Source organism: Plectropomus leopardus, chromosome 5, assembly GCF_008729295.1.
Source record: "Plectropomus leopardus isolate mb chromosome 5, YSFRI_Pleo_2.0, whole genome shotgun sequence".
In the NCBI taxonomy this organism is placed as follows: domain Eukaryota; kingdom Metazoa; phylum Chordata; class Actinopteri; order Perciformes; family Serranidae; genus Plectropomus; species Plectropomus leopardus.
The window spans coordinates 30,729,943-30,747,555 of NC_056467.1; the positions used below are offsets into that span (position 1 = coordinate 30,729,943).

General features: G+C 39.9%; 1 protein-coding gene across 3 annotated transcripts in view; it reads right to left on the bottom strand.

Moving 5' to 3' along the window:
- mark4b (MAP/microtubule affinity-regulating kinase 4b) overlaps positions 1 to 17,613 on the bottom strand; it is a 71,404-nt gene that overhangs the window by 31,112 nt on the left and 22,679 nt on the right. For all 3 annotated transcript variants that reach the window (XM_042486201.1, XM_042486203.1, XM_042486202.1), the window contains exons 2-3: positions 12,107 to 12,304; positions 10,458 to 10,511 (exon numbers count right to left, since the gene is read on the bottom strand). In XM_042486201.1, the coding sequence (XP_042342135.1) occupies positions 10,458 to 10,511; positions 12,107 to 12,304 (252 nt within the window). The remainder of the gene's footprint in view (positions 1 to 10,457; positions 10,512 to 12,106; positions 12,305 to 17,613) is intronic.

Below are 17,613 nucleotides of genomic sequence, written 5' to 3' on the forward strand. Positions count from 1 at the left end.
ACATGTTTAAAGGATTTCAGGATGTTTCAATGATTTGAAGGACATTCAAAGGACTTCGGATATTTAGGATTTTCGGATGTTTCTCTGATTTTAGGACATTTCTAGGATTTTAAGACATTTCACAGATTTTCGAACATTTCACAGATTTTGGGACATTTCGAAATTTTTTGAAGATTTGTAAGATTTTAGGGACTTAGCAAGGACTTCTGTCTAGGATCCTCCACAGGCACTTTTTTTCATAAAGAGGCTCTGTTTGATGCAACCCAGCACCATATCAGGGGCCAGATTTGGCCAATGGCCAGTTGTATCAATGTTTAAGATTCTTCTACACAAAATACAAATCCTTACTCACTTCTTTCTCAATTACAGAACAAAAAAAAAAAAAATCAGTGTCACCGGGGGTGGTGGTGGTGGTGGTGGGGAGGGGCTCCTTTTCCAGTATCACTCACTTTTCCCCCCAGCTACCCTCTCTGCCCTCCTTTCAGACGGAATTAATCAACTTCTGAGCATTTATATCCTCTCTGTCTCTCTCCGTCCTTGCCAGGAATTATCAATCAACTGCTTAGTCAGAGCTCTCCCTGCTTTTCTACAAGGATTTACACAAAGCAACTTAAAGACCGACTGTCAAGTTTTTCTCCTCTCCTCTCTTTTTCACTTTGAGAGTAGTGCTGCGTGGGTTTGATTCATGTGTCTGGTCTGCCAGTCTGTTGACCTCTGACCTGTTTATTCAAACACTGTGTGTCCGTATTTTTCTTCTTTTTCGCATACAAACAGAGCGAGAGAGAGAGAGAGAGAGAGAGAAACAAAGAGCATCAAGAAAACAGTGATGTTGAAACATAGAAATGAGGAATTGGTAATGCTCGTCTAGCTGACACATTTAAATAACCAGCCCGTCACATCTCTACCACACGAAACACAGTCAGAAACACTGCAGTACTCTACACAATGTGAGACACACTTCCTCTTATCAGCTACAGCCAATCATGAGACTAGAGAGATTCAGAGAAATAACGGGGGAGAGAGTAGAAGACAAAGAACAACAGAACGAGAGGGAAAAATTAACACACAGGCCTCTCTCTCTCTGCTCCCACGTCAGAGTTACTCTGGTGAATAACCCTCTGTATTTGTGTCTGCACACTCTGACTGAGACACGGTCCATACTGACGGCTGTTGAGATTAAACATTTTTACCACTTCAGTCACTACATGACGACTGCTTAATGCAACAACACTAATACTGTTGCACCTTTAGGCTTAGGTGTTAAAAACTGCACATCACCATGATGAAGCTGCCAACCACAGAGGAGTTCTACACTCAGCAATGCAGGAGGAATCCCAACAGGATTATCAGAGACCCAAATCAGCCACAAACTGTTCTGCCTGTTGCCGTCCGGCAGACAGTACATCTGGTTCAACACCACCAGGCTGAAGGACAGCTCGTCCCACACCCTGGGGCCCAGAGCTGAGACTGTGCGCTTCACAGCTTCAGTGTCAGATGGGGAGAGACCGTGTGTCAGGTGAGAGAGAGACACCTTGTGCCACGGAGCTTCAGTGTTAGCCCGGTGTGCCCCCAACTGGTTGACAGCTTTGTGACACTTTATATTTTGTAAAAAAAAATTTCGACAGTTATCAGTACAACAATCTGTGTCCAATGTTAAAAACTAGTCTGTTAAATTCTGCTGTGCATCTTAAATGGCAAGTATCTTCAGTTTATGGAAGATATTAAAATTCACTTGCTTTGTGCGGCAGAAAAGGGAAAAAGGGAATGTGTGACAGGTGTGTTGGAGGAGGGTGCAATTTATGAACAAATAAATTGTACATTGTAAACTTTCCCGCTTACTGCTGACGTATTTATCGAATAAATAAAATGAATTTTCAGTATAGCAGATCTTCATCAGATACCTGGTAAAGGACTGCTAGACCAAAATGTTTTTTCCATTTAATAAATGTCAGCAGTAAGCAGGACATTGTGCGGGACTTTCTCTTTTTGTTTATAAATATAATGAAGTCCCCAATATCTTGTAAATAAGGTAAACAAGCAAGAACTTTCATCATTTAATACGGAGATGTGACACTTGATTCAAATAAAGTTTATAGTTAACTATGAAATGGTTTTCCTTATTACTACCTCATCCCAAAATCTAGCCAGCAAACACTTCTGAATTATGGAACTTTCTACTTTTGTCAGAGACATTTGCATATCACCAAGGACCTGAGAAAAATCCTACAATTTATGATCGACCTCAGCACATGCCGATGCCTCTCTAGGCTGTGTGTCCTGCCGAATATTTTGGGACACTCTAATGAACAGCATTACTCAAGGATCTGCCTCTGCTTTTTTCTTGCCACTTGAATAGACTTTTGACCCTGTCTCTCCCTTTGTTGCCCGTTGCTTAGAGAGCCGCCCTTCTGTATTATCCCAACAAAACCCCCACTATAAGAACACCTCCTCCCAGTACCTCCATCCCCCTAATGTACAGCAGTAATTGGAGCTCCCATGCCTGTCGATGAGAGGAGCTGAATCATTAATGAAGAGTCGCCAAAGTTTAATTCAGGCCTCGTATAGCTGGCTGTTTGACCCAGATCATAGGAAGCCTGACTCAGCTTGATTAAATAAGGAGAGTTAAATATAGTTTTGTAGAGGGAGAAACACCAAGTGGGAGACCAGGGCAGGGCGTCACAATTCTCTTCTCCCACTGTTCTGGTCCCGACGCTTTGAAGACGAGCATGCGGGAAAACCTTCTGCTCTCGCTCCGTCTGCCCTCTTGTTTCATAACTGACTAACTATTCCCTTTACACACTGGCACAATAACAACAATGCATACAGCAGCAACAAGATGATTATGCACAGACACCCACACGGGGACAATATGCTGCATACAATAGCAATGCAGATAATGGCATTACACGTGCACACAAAGGCAGAGCGGAGACCGTGTCGGGCTGCGAGTTTATCCCATACGCGTAGGCCAGCGCGCAGATACACACACGCACACACAGACACACACACTGTCTGTTCTCTTCGGTTCAGCTCTGTATCTTGTCTTTCTCAGGGTCCCTGCCCCTGCTGCTCCTGTGCCAAGGCCTCAATAACATCCCCACCCCACCCCGACTCTCTTTTGTTTGCCTGTCTGGAATTCAGCTCCTCGCTGAGGGGGCCTGAGCGAGGGGACAAAACACACTTTACAGCATTAGATGGTGGCCCAAACACTGTCCTACATGCACACACATACACTTTACTTTTTTGCACATACACAACATTGGACGGCTGCCCACAAAATTCTCCCGTTCTCAAAGTAACACCAGGCTTTTGATGTGGCCCTGTACGGTGTGGCAGATCATCCAACAGTAAACATGGCAGAGGGAAGAGGGCATTAAATACACACTATGTCCTGTATGTTGCTATTGCAGCTGTGAACAGGACAACAGCATATTTTAAGTTAGGTGTTCCCAAAATATACCAGAGATTCAACTAACCTCCAGTGGACAAATATTTTTTCCCTTCTGATATTATGCATTTTCTAATGTCTGGAACTCATTTGCTTTAGGTGTGAGAAGATCAGCATGAAATGATGATAATCACCTTTGCAAATGGATATATACACTCTTTTTTCAAAAACACCCAAAGGCAACTCATAAACAAACAATTTACACGGTGCAGCATCATTAAATGCTCTTTGGTTGGCATGTGCAGCAATAAAAAGACAATATTTGTTTGTCCCACCCTAACTACATATTACTAGATAAATGTTACTCCATCTATGCATCGATTTTCATCTGCTTCGCCCCTCTTACCAACAACGCTTTCCAGCTCCTCCTGGGGGACCCCGAGGAGTTCCCAGGCCAGATAAGATATACAGTATAATCCCTGCAGCGTGGGACCCCTCGCGTCTGCCAGGGGCCTCCTACCAGGAGGAGATGCCCAGAAAACCTTTAACAGGAGGTGCCCAGGAGGCATCCTGATCAGATGCCGCAACAACCTCAACTGGCAATTTTTGATTTGAAGGAGCAGCGGCTCTGCTCCGAGCTCCCTCCAGGTGTCTGAGCTCCACAGCCTACCTCTAAGGCTGAGCACAGACACCATCTAGGGGAAACTCATTTCGACTGCTCGTATCTGTGATCTCATTCTTTTGGTTCATTCTTTCTACCCAAAGCTAATGAACATAGGTGAGGGTCAAAGCATTGATGGACCAATAAATCTAGAGCTTTGTCTTCTAGCTCAGCTCCTTCTTCACAACACCAGTCTGAGGCAAAGCCCTCCTCACTGCAGAAGCTGTGCCAAACCATCTGTCCATCTCACGCTCCATTTTACCATCACTCATGAACAAGACCACGAAATGCAAGACCTCTTTGCTTGGAGCAGCATTACTTTCCCAACCCAGCAGGGGCAATCCACCATTTTCCTGCAAAGAACTGTGGCCTCAGACTTAGGCAATATCAACATTACTCCGTTTTAAATGTAAGATGCATTAATATTGCTACGTTTCAGCCCGGCATCCTCACTACTCTGGCATTTTAGCAACCCTAAACCAAAGCGGTTTGGAAACGCTGCTGTCCCAATTTTATATTGAAAACTCCTGTTCGCTTTCTGATTGGGAGTTATAAGCCATGACGCTGTCCTCTCTTATTGGTCATGCCAGAGTCATGTGACCATTTTGCAGAAGAAAACAAACTATGTTAGTATGTTTCTATGAACCTCGACTAGCCAGCATTATATTAACATGGATAATGAATTACAGGCATTGCTGACAATGTTGTCTCTGTTAGCAGCTGTTGTACAGTTAAATCCTGCAATTCATCAAGCTGCTACTGCTTACATGCACAGGAGGCAAGCTATTACTCAAGCAAACTGTGACAGTTCCTGTGTTTTCTAAGCTTCCTGTTTACATCGATTACAAGATTACAGCTAACATTCACAGTGTACCTGAATGGTCATGTGATATGCGTTTTAAGGTGTGTTAGTATGGATGGAGATTAGAGCTGCAACAGCGCTAAAATACTCATATGGATGGGGATTGTTTTAAGACTCCATATTAAATTTAAAACACAGTAATGTGGATGTACCCTGGATGTAGAGGGACTGATTCTCATCCAGACCACCTCACACTCAGCTGTAAACTGTACCATGATGACTTTTTTCTCTTGTCTTGTTTCTTAATGTCCATGTTAAAGCATGCTGGCGATGCACACAGTGGCACTTCAGCAGTAGTGGCCTCTCTCTAGAAAATCAGAACTTTTAAAAAATCCTCACGGGTACTAGATCCCTGAAATAGTTTTAGGAAGCACAATGTGGTGCTACAGATGGTAGAGAATACGACTGTGATTACAGTAGAGCTACTACTGCAACACAACGCCTGGGGAGAGAGGGGAGAGAAATGGGACAGAGCTAGAGTAAAGAGAACAAAATAAAGAGTTGATAAAGAGGAAATAAAAAGGGAGGAGAGGGGAGAAGGGACAGAGAGAGAAATGGGGCATAGAGCTACAGTACAGGAAAGGAGTTGACAGAATTTAGACTGAGGCGTAACGGAGTGTGAAGAGAAAGAGAGAGCATGAGCAAGGAGAGAAAGCAGAAAGCTTCTGTTCAGAGAATTAGAGTTGATGGAAGCTACTGTGTGTCTCAACCCAACTGTGAATACTCCGTCTTTTGAATATTAATGCTGTGAAAAGGAAAATGCAAATTAAGTGCATTCCCATTAGGTACATTGAAGCAAATAAACCAATCTCCCATGAAAGACAGAAATCTGCTTAATATTGGGCAAACACACTTCAGCATCAGCTAATGCTGAACTTATTTCATGTTTTAATCCAGAGACAAAGACACATTAGTCAGTGGTCCTAACACTACAGAGGTGGGGAGACAGCAGGTTGGACATTTAAGGCATGTCCAGCTTCACGTGTTAATTGTCAATCCAGAAGTTAAAAGCCACCCTCATTTATACAGCAGTTACGTTTTGGTTTCTATGTATTGTATAACACCTTCATAAAAGCAGCTATAAGAGATGAGAAATCTTATATTTTAGCTCTTATATTCACTTAAGAGAAGAGACTTAATGTAACAATTAATTAAATAATCTTGATAATTGTTCAGTTGTTCTAGTTGATATTAGAGCTGAAACAAACTAATCCACCACTTGTCCACATTAAATTAATCTACATTCTGTGATTCTAGCTTCTTAAGAGGGCTGTATATAACACTGACGAAGCGAAGGTTGTCGAATGGCGACTCTTTAGTGGTATGTTCCGTCATAGTGTAGTTACATTACAGCACTTCTACATATAAATATTTTTTGGATCCTTTTACTCCTCTTTGCCAGTAAACTGATATTGACTGACATTTCATAAAGGTTTGGGAAACAATGACAATATTTTTTTTTTTTAGAATTTTCTGACATTTATAATCGAACCACACCTGAGAAAATAATCAATAGATTAATCAACAATGAGAATTATTTTCAGTTGTAGCTCTCGTGGGATATCAAGAAAAACTGCCAAAATATTTACTAATCCAGTTGCTAAAACAGGATGATTTGCTGCTTTTTTTGACTTCTGTATCTTATAAAAATGTATATACTTTGGTATTTTTGGTAAGAAAAAAAGTTATTTTAAGATGTCACTGGGATTCTTAGAACTTTCTTCACATTTTACCGGCTGAAAATAATTACACACAAATAATCAACTCCTCATAAAAAAGGTAGACAGGCAGACTTTTTTTTTTTAATTATAGCCTGAAGGATGAATTGAGTAACTGAAAAATTACCAGTTTGATTAGATATTGAACCACTTGTTTCAGAACAAATTTTTGTAGAAGTAAAAAAAACATCAGGACAAAGAGACAGGCAGGGGAAGAGAGGTTATGTGACAGACAGAGTCAGACAAAGAGATGGAGAGAGACAGTGTCACCTGGCAGCATGCATAGTGTCCTACACTAACTGCAATAATGCTGACAGGACAGGAAGCAACTGGCAACGCTGCGCTATGCAGCACCAGACCACTACCACTCTGCTGCAGATAACACACACATACATACACGCAGCACCGAATCAACCTATTTGAAACCAAGGTCTTTGCTTAAAGATCTGAAGAGCGCATTCATGGTGTAATTCAGTGGGAATCTCACTTATGGAATAGATAGCAATTTATGTTCTCAGGAAAATAAAAAAAGGTGAATCTCATGACTGCTCAGCATGTTTCCACACGTGGGGCACGCACACACGCACGCACACACACACACACACACACACACACACACACACACACACACACTCACACACACAAAACCAACCCTCACCCAAGTTTTCAACTCAGTCAAGAGTTAATCAGCTGATGATAACACACTGACAGTATGTTCACTGTGCAGCGAAGTGCGTTTTGTAGAATATAACTGCTAAATGATACTTTAAAAGATGAAAAGTCACTCAAAAAAATATTTTTTTTATAATCTGGTTAAGGTGACAGATACAAAATGATCAACTGTCTCATGTCTGTTCCCTTGTAATATGTGCAATGTTGCATGGCAGCAGCCAGTATCTCTCTGTTTCCTGATGTGTCCCCAATTACAAGGCTCAGATGTGATATAATAGAACTGCTGTTTCTAAAAGGTTTAAATTTAGTCTAAATGCTCAGTTTTGATGAGTTACAAGTTATAAGTATAGTATGCACATACTGTAGCTCTAAAGCCGTTATATTTAAGAACCTTTTAGGCATTTTATTCACTTGTTTTTTGCCTGGTTTATTCTAATGTTTCAGTAACACTCGATATACTCAGACTCAACTGAGCTGGTTCAAATCCAGGGTGGGTAACACCTGGTTGGAAAAACTTTCTCCTTCTGTATCCTCTTACTTTAAAAAGGGCTAAATTAGGGTAAGAATTTGTTAGTTAGTTAGTTTTTATTTCTGTGTCATACGATTTATGGCCCACCCCAAATGAGATTATAAAACACCATCACATAAAATATAATTAAGTTACAAAATAATATTATAACTTATATTCTTGAAAAAAAAGAACTGTGCAGTGAAAACCAAACTTTACAAATCTACAGTTTATCTTGATAAAGAGCTTGTTTTTTCATCTTCCACGCTTCTCCAGATAATGGGTTAATCTAAATGTTTCATATGTTAATAACCACAACTTAATCTTGGTGCATCATCCATATGTACTAAATCATTATCTGTTATGTTACTAAAATAATCTGCAGAAGTTTCACATAAAAAGGGCAGTGAAAACACAAAATGAAACTCGTTTTCTATATCAGCCAAAACAACATTGACGACAAATCTGCATTTTTTCTTCTAAATTTATGTACCGTCAGTTTCAACCATCAGTCGTAAAACACCAGATCTCAGCTGAGCACATGGGGATCTCTGCTTTTTAGTTAAGTTATATAAAACATAATTCTCAGTACCATATTGTGGTAATGTTCATAAATGTTCGTTAGTTTTGGTTTAAGTCCATATATCACCAGCCCATTGCTCTTCATACAGAGTAAGCACAGAATCTCTGAATGTACAAATGTTCATTTTTTTATGTACTGTATTTTTTTGTTTTCACTTAGTTAAGACGTGAGCAGTTCAGAGCAGCAGAGTGATAAATCCTGCCAGTATCTAGGCCAGGTGGACCAACTATCGCACAGAGCCAGACACCATCAATAACCCAACACTGTGATATCAATAGAGTCAAAGCCAGCATGTACTGGTTATCTAAGCAGCTGAGTATTCATCAATAGGCTCGCTATGGACGCATGTGTGAGTGATATATAGTATCGATCTCTTGAGTGTATTTGTTGCAGTGGACAGTGTGATAAAGAAGACTCACAATCACACGAGGCCACAGTTTGGACTGGCAGAGCCGCCGAACAAAGAGTAACTTGTATGAAAACTGTGAGAAGACAAACTACTCACAAGGTTAAAAGAGGCTCTAAATGACAAAGAACAGAGACAACAGGGAAACAAAAGTGTGGAGAAAAAAAGAATATAGTACACAAAGAGTCAGTTAAATTCAGTCACTTCTCAAGCACAAAGCTTACAGTTGGTAACTTTTATGAAAATAATGTGTGGTCTGAAACTGTCACCAGATACACACAATATTATATGAGACAGACAGTCTGTAACAAAAAGATCACGTCCCTCCTCCTCGTCCTATTGCCTCTCACGGCATTTGCCAGAATCTACAGCAGCACACCGAGAACAAACAGTCAGACCCGAAAAGTCTTAAACTCAGCTGTCAATCACTGTTTGTGTGTAGCTCTTTGGACAAAAACAAAAAAAGGGTGGCAGCTTAAAATTGTATCACGGCAGACTTTTTTGAATATCAGCAAATATCTCTTACTATTATTATTGCCCAAAGAATCAATATAATGTCTTGATAAACTAATACGTTACACCGCTAAGCACAGACATGAATTTTTCAATAGGTTTTCTTTTTCAGAGGTGAATATTCCACTGATGAAGTCAGATGAGAAAATAACTGCAACTTGCACTGCTTGAAAACAAGAATGTAGCCCTGAGGCAATGTTTCACACTCAATTTTGTTTCATTAGATCACTCTGCATTTACACATGCACACACACATCACACACACACACACACACACACACACACACACACACACACACACACACAATTAGCAGCAGCAAGGCCAAGTTCAGACAGGAGAGAGCTTAATCTCATTAGAGGCATGAGTGCAGCACATGTAGTTCATACATGATCCTAGACAAGTATATAGCAACGTACATCTCTCCAAGTATTTAACCTAGTTAGCTGATGTAGACAAATGATGGTTATATTGTACTGACGTCCTGCCAGCTTATTGAAATGTCTGCAGGAAACTATATTAATTTCAAAAAAGAAATAAACCATAAAAAAACAGTGCCACAGTTGAAGTTGAAAAGAGGTCCTCTCCAGCATCCACGTGTGCACAACCAACTCTGTTGCCTCAACGTTTAGCAAATCCCTCCTGTACTGATGCAGAGTTTTTTAGCTCTCAACCTGCAGCCAGGAACAGCTTCCCCAACACTAAGCTCCACATAACAACCAAAAGGTCAAAGTTCAGACGACTGCTGCACGCAAGGGTCACCCGTGAGTTACAACCTGAGGCAAAACAACACGTGAAGACGCTACTGTGCACAATGATGGAACACAAACAAACACACTTAGGACGCCAGACTGTTGAGTCATATTATTGGTCACATCCACATAGATTGACGAGTCAGAGGTTAAGTACAGATAAGGTGAGCAGGGGTGAGACAGAGATCACAAAAATAGGAAAAAAGTAATGATGCAAACATATAAAAAAGAAACTTTCATCATAAGTAGCTAATTTTTCGGTCAAAGAAAATTATGAGATCAGAGTGTGTTTTATGATTCTATGATGGCTATGCTCTATGATTACTCCTGCCTTTGTTTTCCTTTTTATGCATGAAAATCTTAACACATACAAAGACACACAAACATGTCACTCACCTTCTGAAGGCTGGTTGGGTTGAGTTGTGTTTTATCGATTATCTTAATTGCCACCTGGGAGGAAACAATGAGAAAAAAAACACAATACAACAAAGGAAAAATATTATTTCCATCCTGAAGAAAGTTGTTATTTTCCTTATTTGAGTTTATTCACTGTATGTTAAAACAACTACAGACTATTGTTGTTATCAGTTTATCTGCTGGCGATGTATTTCAAAGTTGTTTCTTTGATTTAAAAAAAATTACAGAAAATACTGAAGGATGCCCAATAAAATTTCCATAAACCAAAGGCGATGCCTCAGATTGCTCAATTTGTCCAATCAGCAGTCTAAAACCCAAACACATAAAATTTACTATAAGGTAAGAAAGAGCAGTAGCAAATCTTTACAACTGAGAAGTTGAAATAAGAAAAAAAGTTTTTTTTTTGTTTTAAAACTGACCTTTAACTATTAATGTCTCACAATAGTTGCTGATCTTTTTTTCAACAAATAAATCAACCAATGGTTTCACCTCTAGTTGTTTTTATTATATTATTTCCAAACTGCATAAGATCCTCTTTGTCTTTATCAGATTGGTGGCCGATGGACTAAAATAGATTGTGTTTTTATTGCTGCTTTATCTGTTGATTATTTTCATGATTAAACAAACTGTTTCGTCTACAAAACGAAAAATGTAACCATTTAACCATTTTCAAAAGCCCAAGATGACATCCTCAAATATCTTATTTTGTCCACAACACAAAATATTCAATCTATGGTCAAAGGGGATTTAAAAAAAAAGAAGAAAGAAAAAAAAGGAAATATTCAAATTTAAGAAGTTGTAATCAGAGAATTTTGACTTTTTTCCTTTAAAAAATGACTCAAACTGATTAAATAAAGTCAAAATATGTTGATGATTTATTTGATAGTTGACTGCTAATGAATCATTGAAGCTCTACTGAACAATGTGTCCTGGTGCTGACTCCACTTACTGGACTATGCATTAAAAGAAAACACATTTTTAGCATTTTCCAGTATTCAAGGCTGAACATGCAAATCAAACCACACTGTGCTGAGGACAAACAGATCAAAATACACAGTATTTCACAACATATTTAGAACACAGAAGCTGAAATCCACTGAATAAACCAACAAGGCATAATAAGAGGCTTAACCACATGTGGTGACCCGGTCAAAGACTGTGTCAAAGTACAACTGTAAACCACCAATATATGACTGTCTTCTGCTTTATACGGTGGGAACACAACAGCTCTCACATGATCGTGCCAGTGGCAGACACACCAAGTTTCTACAGAGCCTGATAAAGTTATTAACTCAGCCAATGTGGGTCAAGGTTTCACGAGTAGAAAGACTACAGTGTATTTAAACAGTCATTCGCCCACATACAGAAACACATGGCTGTACCTCTTCAAAGGGTCTGACCGTGCTGTGAGGCCAGACAGTTTTGGCTGCTAACAGAAGGTGCTCTGAACTCGACGGAGCAGCCCTTTAAAATCTCCATCTGTGGACTGAGTAACTGAGTAACAGGGTACTGTTCTGTTCTGGCTCCCTCTCCGCAGGACTCTGCTTTAACTCTTTTCTTTCGGCCTCATCAATCCCAGCATGCATGAGGGTTTTTGCAGTAATACCTTCATGTTTCTTTATACTCACCTCTCTGCCGGTCAGTATGTGTCGTGCCAGTTTGACCTTGGCAAAGTTGCCCTTGCCGATAGTTTTGAGCAGCCGGTAGTTTCCGATGTGTGGCTGCTCATCCGAACACAAGGCGATGGAGTTACGACATCGGGCACCAAGCGAACGGCTCGACCAGCCAGAACCCTTCTCTGAGCGGCTGGCCGACAGGGAGGTATGCTGAGGAGAGAGACAGAAAGAAAGAGAGACAGGTGAACTCCAGGAACTCCAGTAGAACTAAACACTGTGATTTTGAATTGTTTCCATGCAGTAACTAACACTGCTGGCCTCCATAAAATTACTATTACAGTCAATTAAATTGATTCTTCCCCTATACTAAACTACAGCTGGTCCAATTCTTGGACCATCCAATTCATGTAGTGGATTTTCTTGAAAAAAAAAGAAAAAAAAAAGTGAAAGTTTCTATTCATGGGAATCCCATGGCTTTATACCAAGTACACTGAAATTTAGAAGTTGGGCCCTCTGAGCTAAATGCCATTTTTTTGCAATTCTATGTATATGTATTCAAAGCCTCACCAATTGTATATTTTTCACTGGAGTGGCTTGACATTTGTGTTGGACATCCATGACAACCTAAAGATAAATTCCAACCAGTATTCCTATTATTATTTTTTTACCCAAACAAATAATCTTTTATTTTAATAAACTAAAATTTCCACTAGTTTTCACTTTCTTGTAACTAAATTTCAAATGTGTGTATTATTACACATTACTATTAATACAGTTCTGTCAGATCTACAAGTTTTTTGGCCCTGCATAAATAAATGAAGGCCACAGAGCTTGCTTTGGAGCTGAAAAAGCCATTTTGAAGATATTCTGACTGTGCTTGTTCCCAAGGAGGATGTTTTAATTTCCTAATTAAGAAAATCTAAGACCTGATGGAGGATTTTTTTTAAATTATAAATATGAAGAAAATTAACAATTACTGTCATTACTGTGTTAAAATTGTACTAAAACACAAAACCTAATCAGTTTTATCCTTCACATGAATAAATGTTGTCTAAATTCTTAGACATTTAACTGAGACTTTAAAAGTTTGTTATTTCAGCCGCATTCAGTGCTCCCAAAGCATGATCTATATTCATGTCAGTAGTGTTTAATATATTTATACTGCTGATAAATTTGAGAAAGAGAGGTAAGCCCTCCAACACATCTCAGTCCACATGGTCACACAACATCAGAGCGACCAACAAACAGCATGTGACCTTGACTCTGCGTCTGTTAGTCATGTGACTGCAGCCTGGTACTAGCAGACACCCAAAGGTGAAAAGCGAGCGTCACCAGGCCTCCTATGAATCTCATCTGACTCCTCTTAATCTGCATTCCTCACATTCATGTGTGGCGGTGAGGTCACTGGCATTAAACACGTGTTGCTGCATCTGTATGACATGAACTGACATTGGCACATTGATCTGCCCCTGAAAACACTGTGTCAGAGCTCTGGTTTCAAAGTGTCGCCATATGGAGCTGAGCATTAAATTTTGCATGACAGTCACTGTCTCCTTACAAAGAAATCTGGAGCAATACTAAAATATTTGGCACTGAATTCTACAATATTCTGATACCAATTTTTTTCATCCCATAGCAATTTCTGATACCTGAACTTGCTTATCAGCTGACACCTAGCACTGATCCAGTTCCACTGCATTAAAAAACAGCACACCAACCCTGTATTGATGTGAAATAATTGCTATTATTGCTATATGGCATGGCTCAGGTTTAACCCTTTGTATTGCATAAACGGACACAGAGAATGAATGCCATGAACTTCATCATCTAATTTGACTGTCTGCGATAAAAAATATGTGATTAATAGTGGGACTTTTCCAATGTGAAATACTGCCAAATTGCTGACATTTTGCTGAAGGATGACGTTACACAATTTACTGGAAATCAAGTCATCATCATCGCTCTAAAATCACAAGTTGCCAGTGACTGCACAGCACAACTTCCTGTTTTAGAGCAGCAGAGAATAATTAATTTCTAGGAAATCTACAAAACTAACCAAGAAACGACCCAAAAATGAACAACAAATTTGTAAAAAGTACAACAAATTAAAGTTAAGTTAAAAAAGGGGGAAAATGCCTAAAATGTATAATAATTCACTAAAATAATTTTAAATATATATATTTAAGATAATTATAAATAAAGTTTTGTTTTAGAAATGTTCCCCTGCCTTTTTTAAAATAAAATTCAAAATTATCTTTTTCTTGCAATTTGAGGAACATTTCTTGACAAGTTGCTCGTTACCTTTCCCCTGTTTTTTTTTTTTTTCGTATATTTATGTTATATAAATTATGAATTAAGAAAATTAAGGCATCAACAAGATTCACTGACAGAAAATACATGCATTTATGTTTTCAACTACTGTGGTTATTTTTTTCCATTCAACCCTTCACTTCACTTCACTTCAGACCCTCAGCCCGAACCCATCTGAACCCTTTAGGTCAAGTGAGGTCCGAGGTCTGGCAGCATAAACTTAAACTCTAATCCCTCCATCTGCTTTCCTCTGGGTGGAAACAGAAATATCCCTTGAAAACAAACTTGCTTGAACATTTTTTCATCTGTACCAGATGAGACATGAGGAACAGGGAAAAAGGAAAGAGCACGAAGCGTCACAGGCTCACAGTCGTACTTCAGTTCCCATCAGGCCTTACTCCCATGAAACATGCATAAACATTTCAAATGATGTGTGAAGACTATTGTTTTAAGTGTCTGTTTTTAAACTTTCTTATTTGCTAACTTCCACTCACTTTCACAAGATAAAACTGAGAGATGACAGCGCTGTGGCAGTATGGGGCTTTTAGATAACACCGTTTTGCCATTTATCACCATGTAACACCACGTGAAGAGAGATCCACTCTTCCCAGCAAAGGCGACTGACGAATGATCACCACAATTTTCACTATTTTCAACTACTCATCAGAGAGTTTTTAAAGGTGCAATCTCACCTAGTTTGTTTTCTTTGGTCCAAACCATTGCAGGGCAATTTTTAATGTTGTCTAAGTAAATTACAGCTCACACTGCCAGCCAGCCGGGATGAGAATCAGCACCTCCAAATCCGAGGCCATGGTTCTCAGCCAGAAATGGGTGGAGTGCCCTCTCCAGTTCGGGAAAGAGATCCTGCCCAAAGTCAAGGAGTTTAAGTACCTCTGGGTCTTGTTCACGAGTGAGGGAAGGATGGAGCGGGAGCATCAATCTGTTGTGTTGAAGAGGGAGCTGAGCCAAAAGGCAAAGCTCTCGATTTACCGGTCGACCTACCCTCACCCATGGTCACAAGCTTTGGGTAGTGACCGAAAGAACAAGATTGTGGATACAAGCAGCCGAAATGAGCTTCCTACGTAGGCTCTCCCTTAGAGATAGGGTGAGAAGCTCGGTCATCCGGGAGGAGCTCGGAGTAGAGCTGCTGCTCCTCTGCGTTGAGAAGAGCCAGGTGAGGTGGCTCGGGTATCTAATTAGGATGCCTCCTGGACGCCTCCCTGGTGAGGTGTTCAGGGCACGTCCCACCGGTAGGAGGCCCCGGGGAAGACCCAGGACCCGACCCCGGATAAGCAGAGAAGAAGGTGAAGATGAAGGTGACTACCAGATTAGAAGTAAACAGCAGGTTGGAAAAGGTATTTGAGATCAGAAGTTTTTTTTTATTAAAATAGACACTGCTTTTTAACCTGCTTTTATCAGTTGCTGTTTTAACAGTCCCATTTTGTATATTTGTACCATGTGTTTTTAATGTGTTTTAAATGTGAATTTTGTGTATTGTTGAGCCTTGTCAAAGGAGAATCTCTGTCACTGATGGGACAGATTATCTATCTATCTATCTATCTATCTATCTATCTATCTATCTATCTATCTATCTTCAGTGAGGACAGAGAGGTATATGAGCATTATGTTGGTGAATAATGAGATGGACTGCCATTATATCTGTGGTATCAAATCAACCGCAATAAAAATGTAAATGCTCCAGAGTGTGACTAAAAACAACACTGGTTCCAAAAAACAACAGACATCACCTGAAATCTGTCCAATCGCCACAATTCTCATTTAGGCAAAAATTTCAATGAAGGGATTGCGATTAAACACACTGGAACAACACTTGAATACAGCTCTATAAAGCTTTAACACATAATCACACCTGACTCTCAATATATCCCTGTCTCTTCCTGCTTCATGTCCAGTAAATGAATAAAAACAAAGCCAGGGGAGGAGTTACAGAGGTGCAAGCTCTTGTGTGGATTAGGCCTCTTGAACAGAGGACAGATATATATGTGAAAAACATGTAACATGGACTTTACTGTGAGAAAAGGCAAATAAAACTCTCAAGGGAAACTGCAATTCACGACATGCCCTCAGCACAATGACTCTCTTCTGCATCATGAGAACTACACACCAAAGCGCGCACGCGCGCGCGCACGCACGCACGCACGCACGCACACACGCACACACACACACACACACACACACACACACACAACACACACACACACAGATCAGAAGTCAGATAAAAACACATCACCTTGAAATACACAACATGTGGTCAACACAGCAGTGAGATCCTAGGAACTAATGATTTTCCAGCACACACATGGGAAAGCGCACAGGCTCAGACCTGTAATACAAATAAAACTGATATACTACTGTATAACTGCCATTAAAGCTGGGGTCATCATCACTGACTGAAAAGGAAATGTAATATGGATAACATGAAAGTGTTGATCCTGCCTTTTATTTTATTCATTTTTTTGATGTTTGTTATATTACTTTATAATTATTATTATTATTTTATTATTTATTAATTTATAATCTTATTAATTATTTGTGTGTTTCAGTTAATTCATAATGTGTTATTATTATATAATCTTTTTTTTGTCATTGTTCATTTGATTTCCTTTGCCTTTGGGAATGAGTGACTGTACATGGGGATATACTGTATATGTGTACATTCATGTACATGTTTACACTTGAAATTTCAATAAAAACATTGCTTAAAAAAAAAAAGACTGACCCCCAGTCAGCAGCTACAGACACCCGAATCCAGGCCGGCACAAACCTCAGCTGAGGAGGACCAGAAAGCCCCCGCTCCCCGCCGGATCAGCAAAACTTTCTAATGCTGCAGTAGTTAGACGTGGCACTACTCCTGGCCTCTGCCTGCTGTGAACCTGACACTGGAGGGTTTGCACTGCCAAATTCTAACCACCGACTGTTCGTCTCCCGAGCTGCTAGGAGTGAAACAGAGAGACGGTGGGGAGGCTAGCTTGCTAATTCTTGTTTACGACATCTATTGCACGTCTGTCTGTCCTGGAAGAGGGATCCCTCCTCTGTCGCTCTTCCTGAGGTTTCTACCATTTTTTCCCCCCATTATAAGGTTTTTTTGGGGGGAGGTTTTCCCTAGTCGATGTCTGAGGACAGAGGGATGCTGTACGCTCTAAAGCCCTCTGAGGCAAACTGTGATTTGTGATAATGGGCTTTATAAA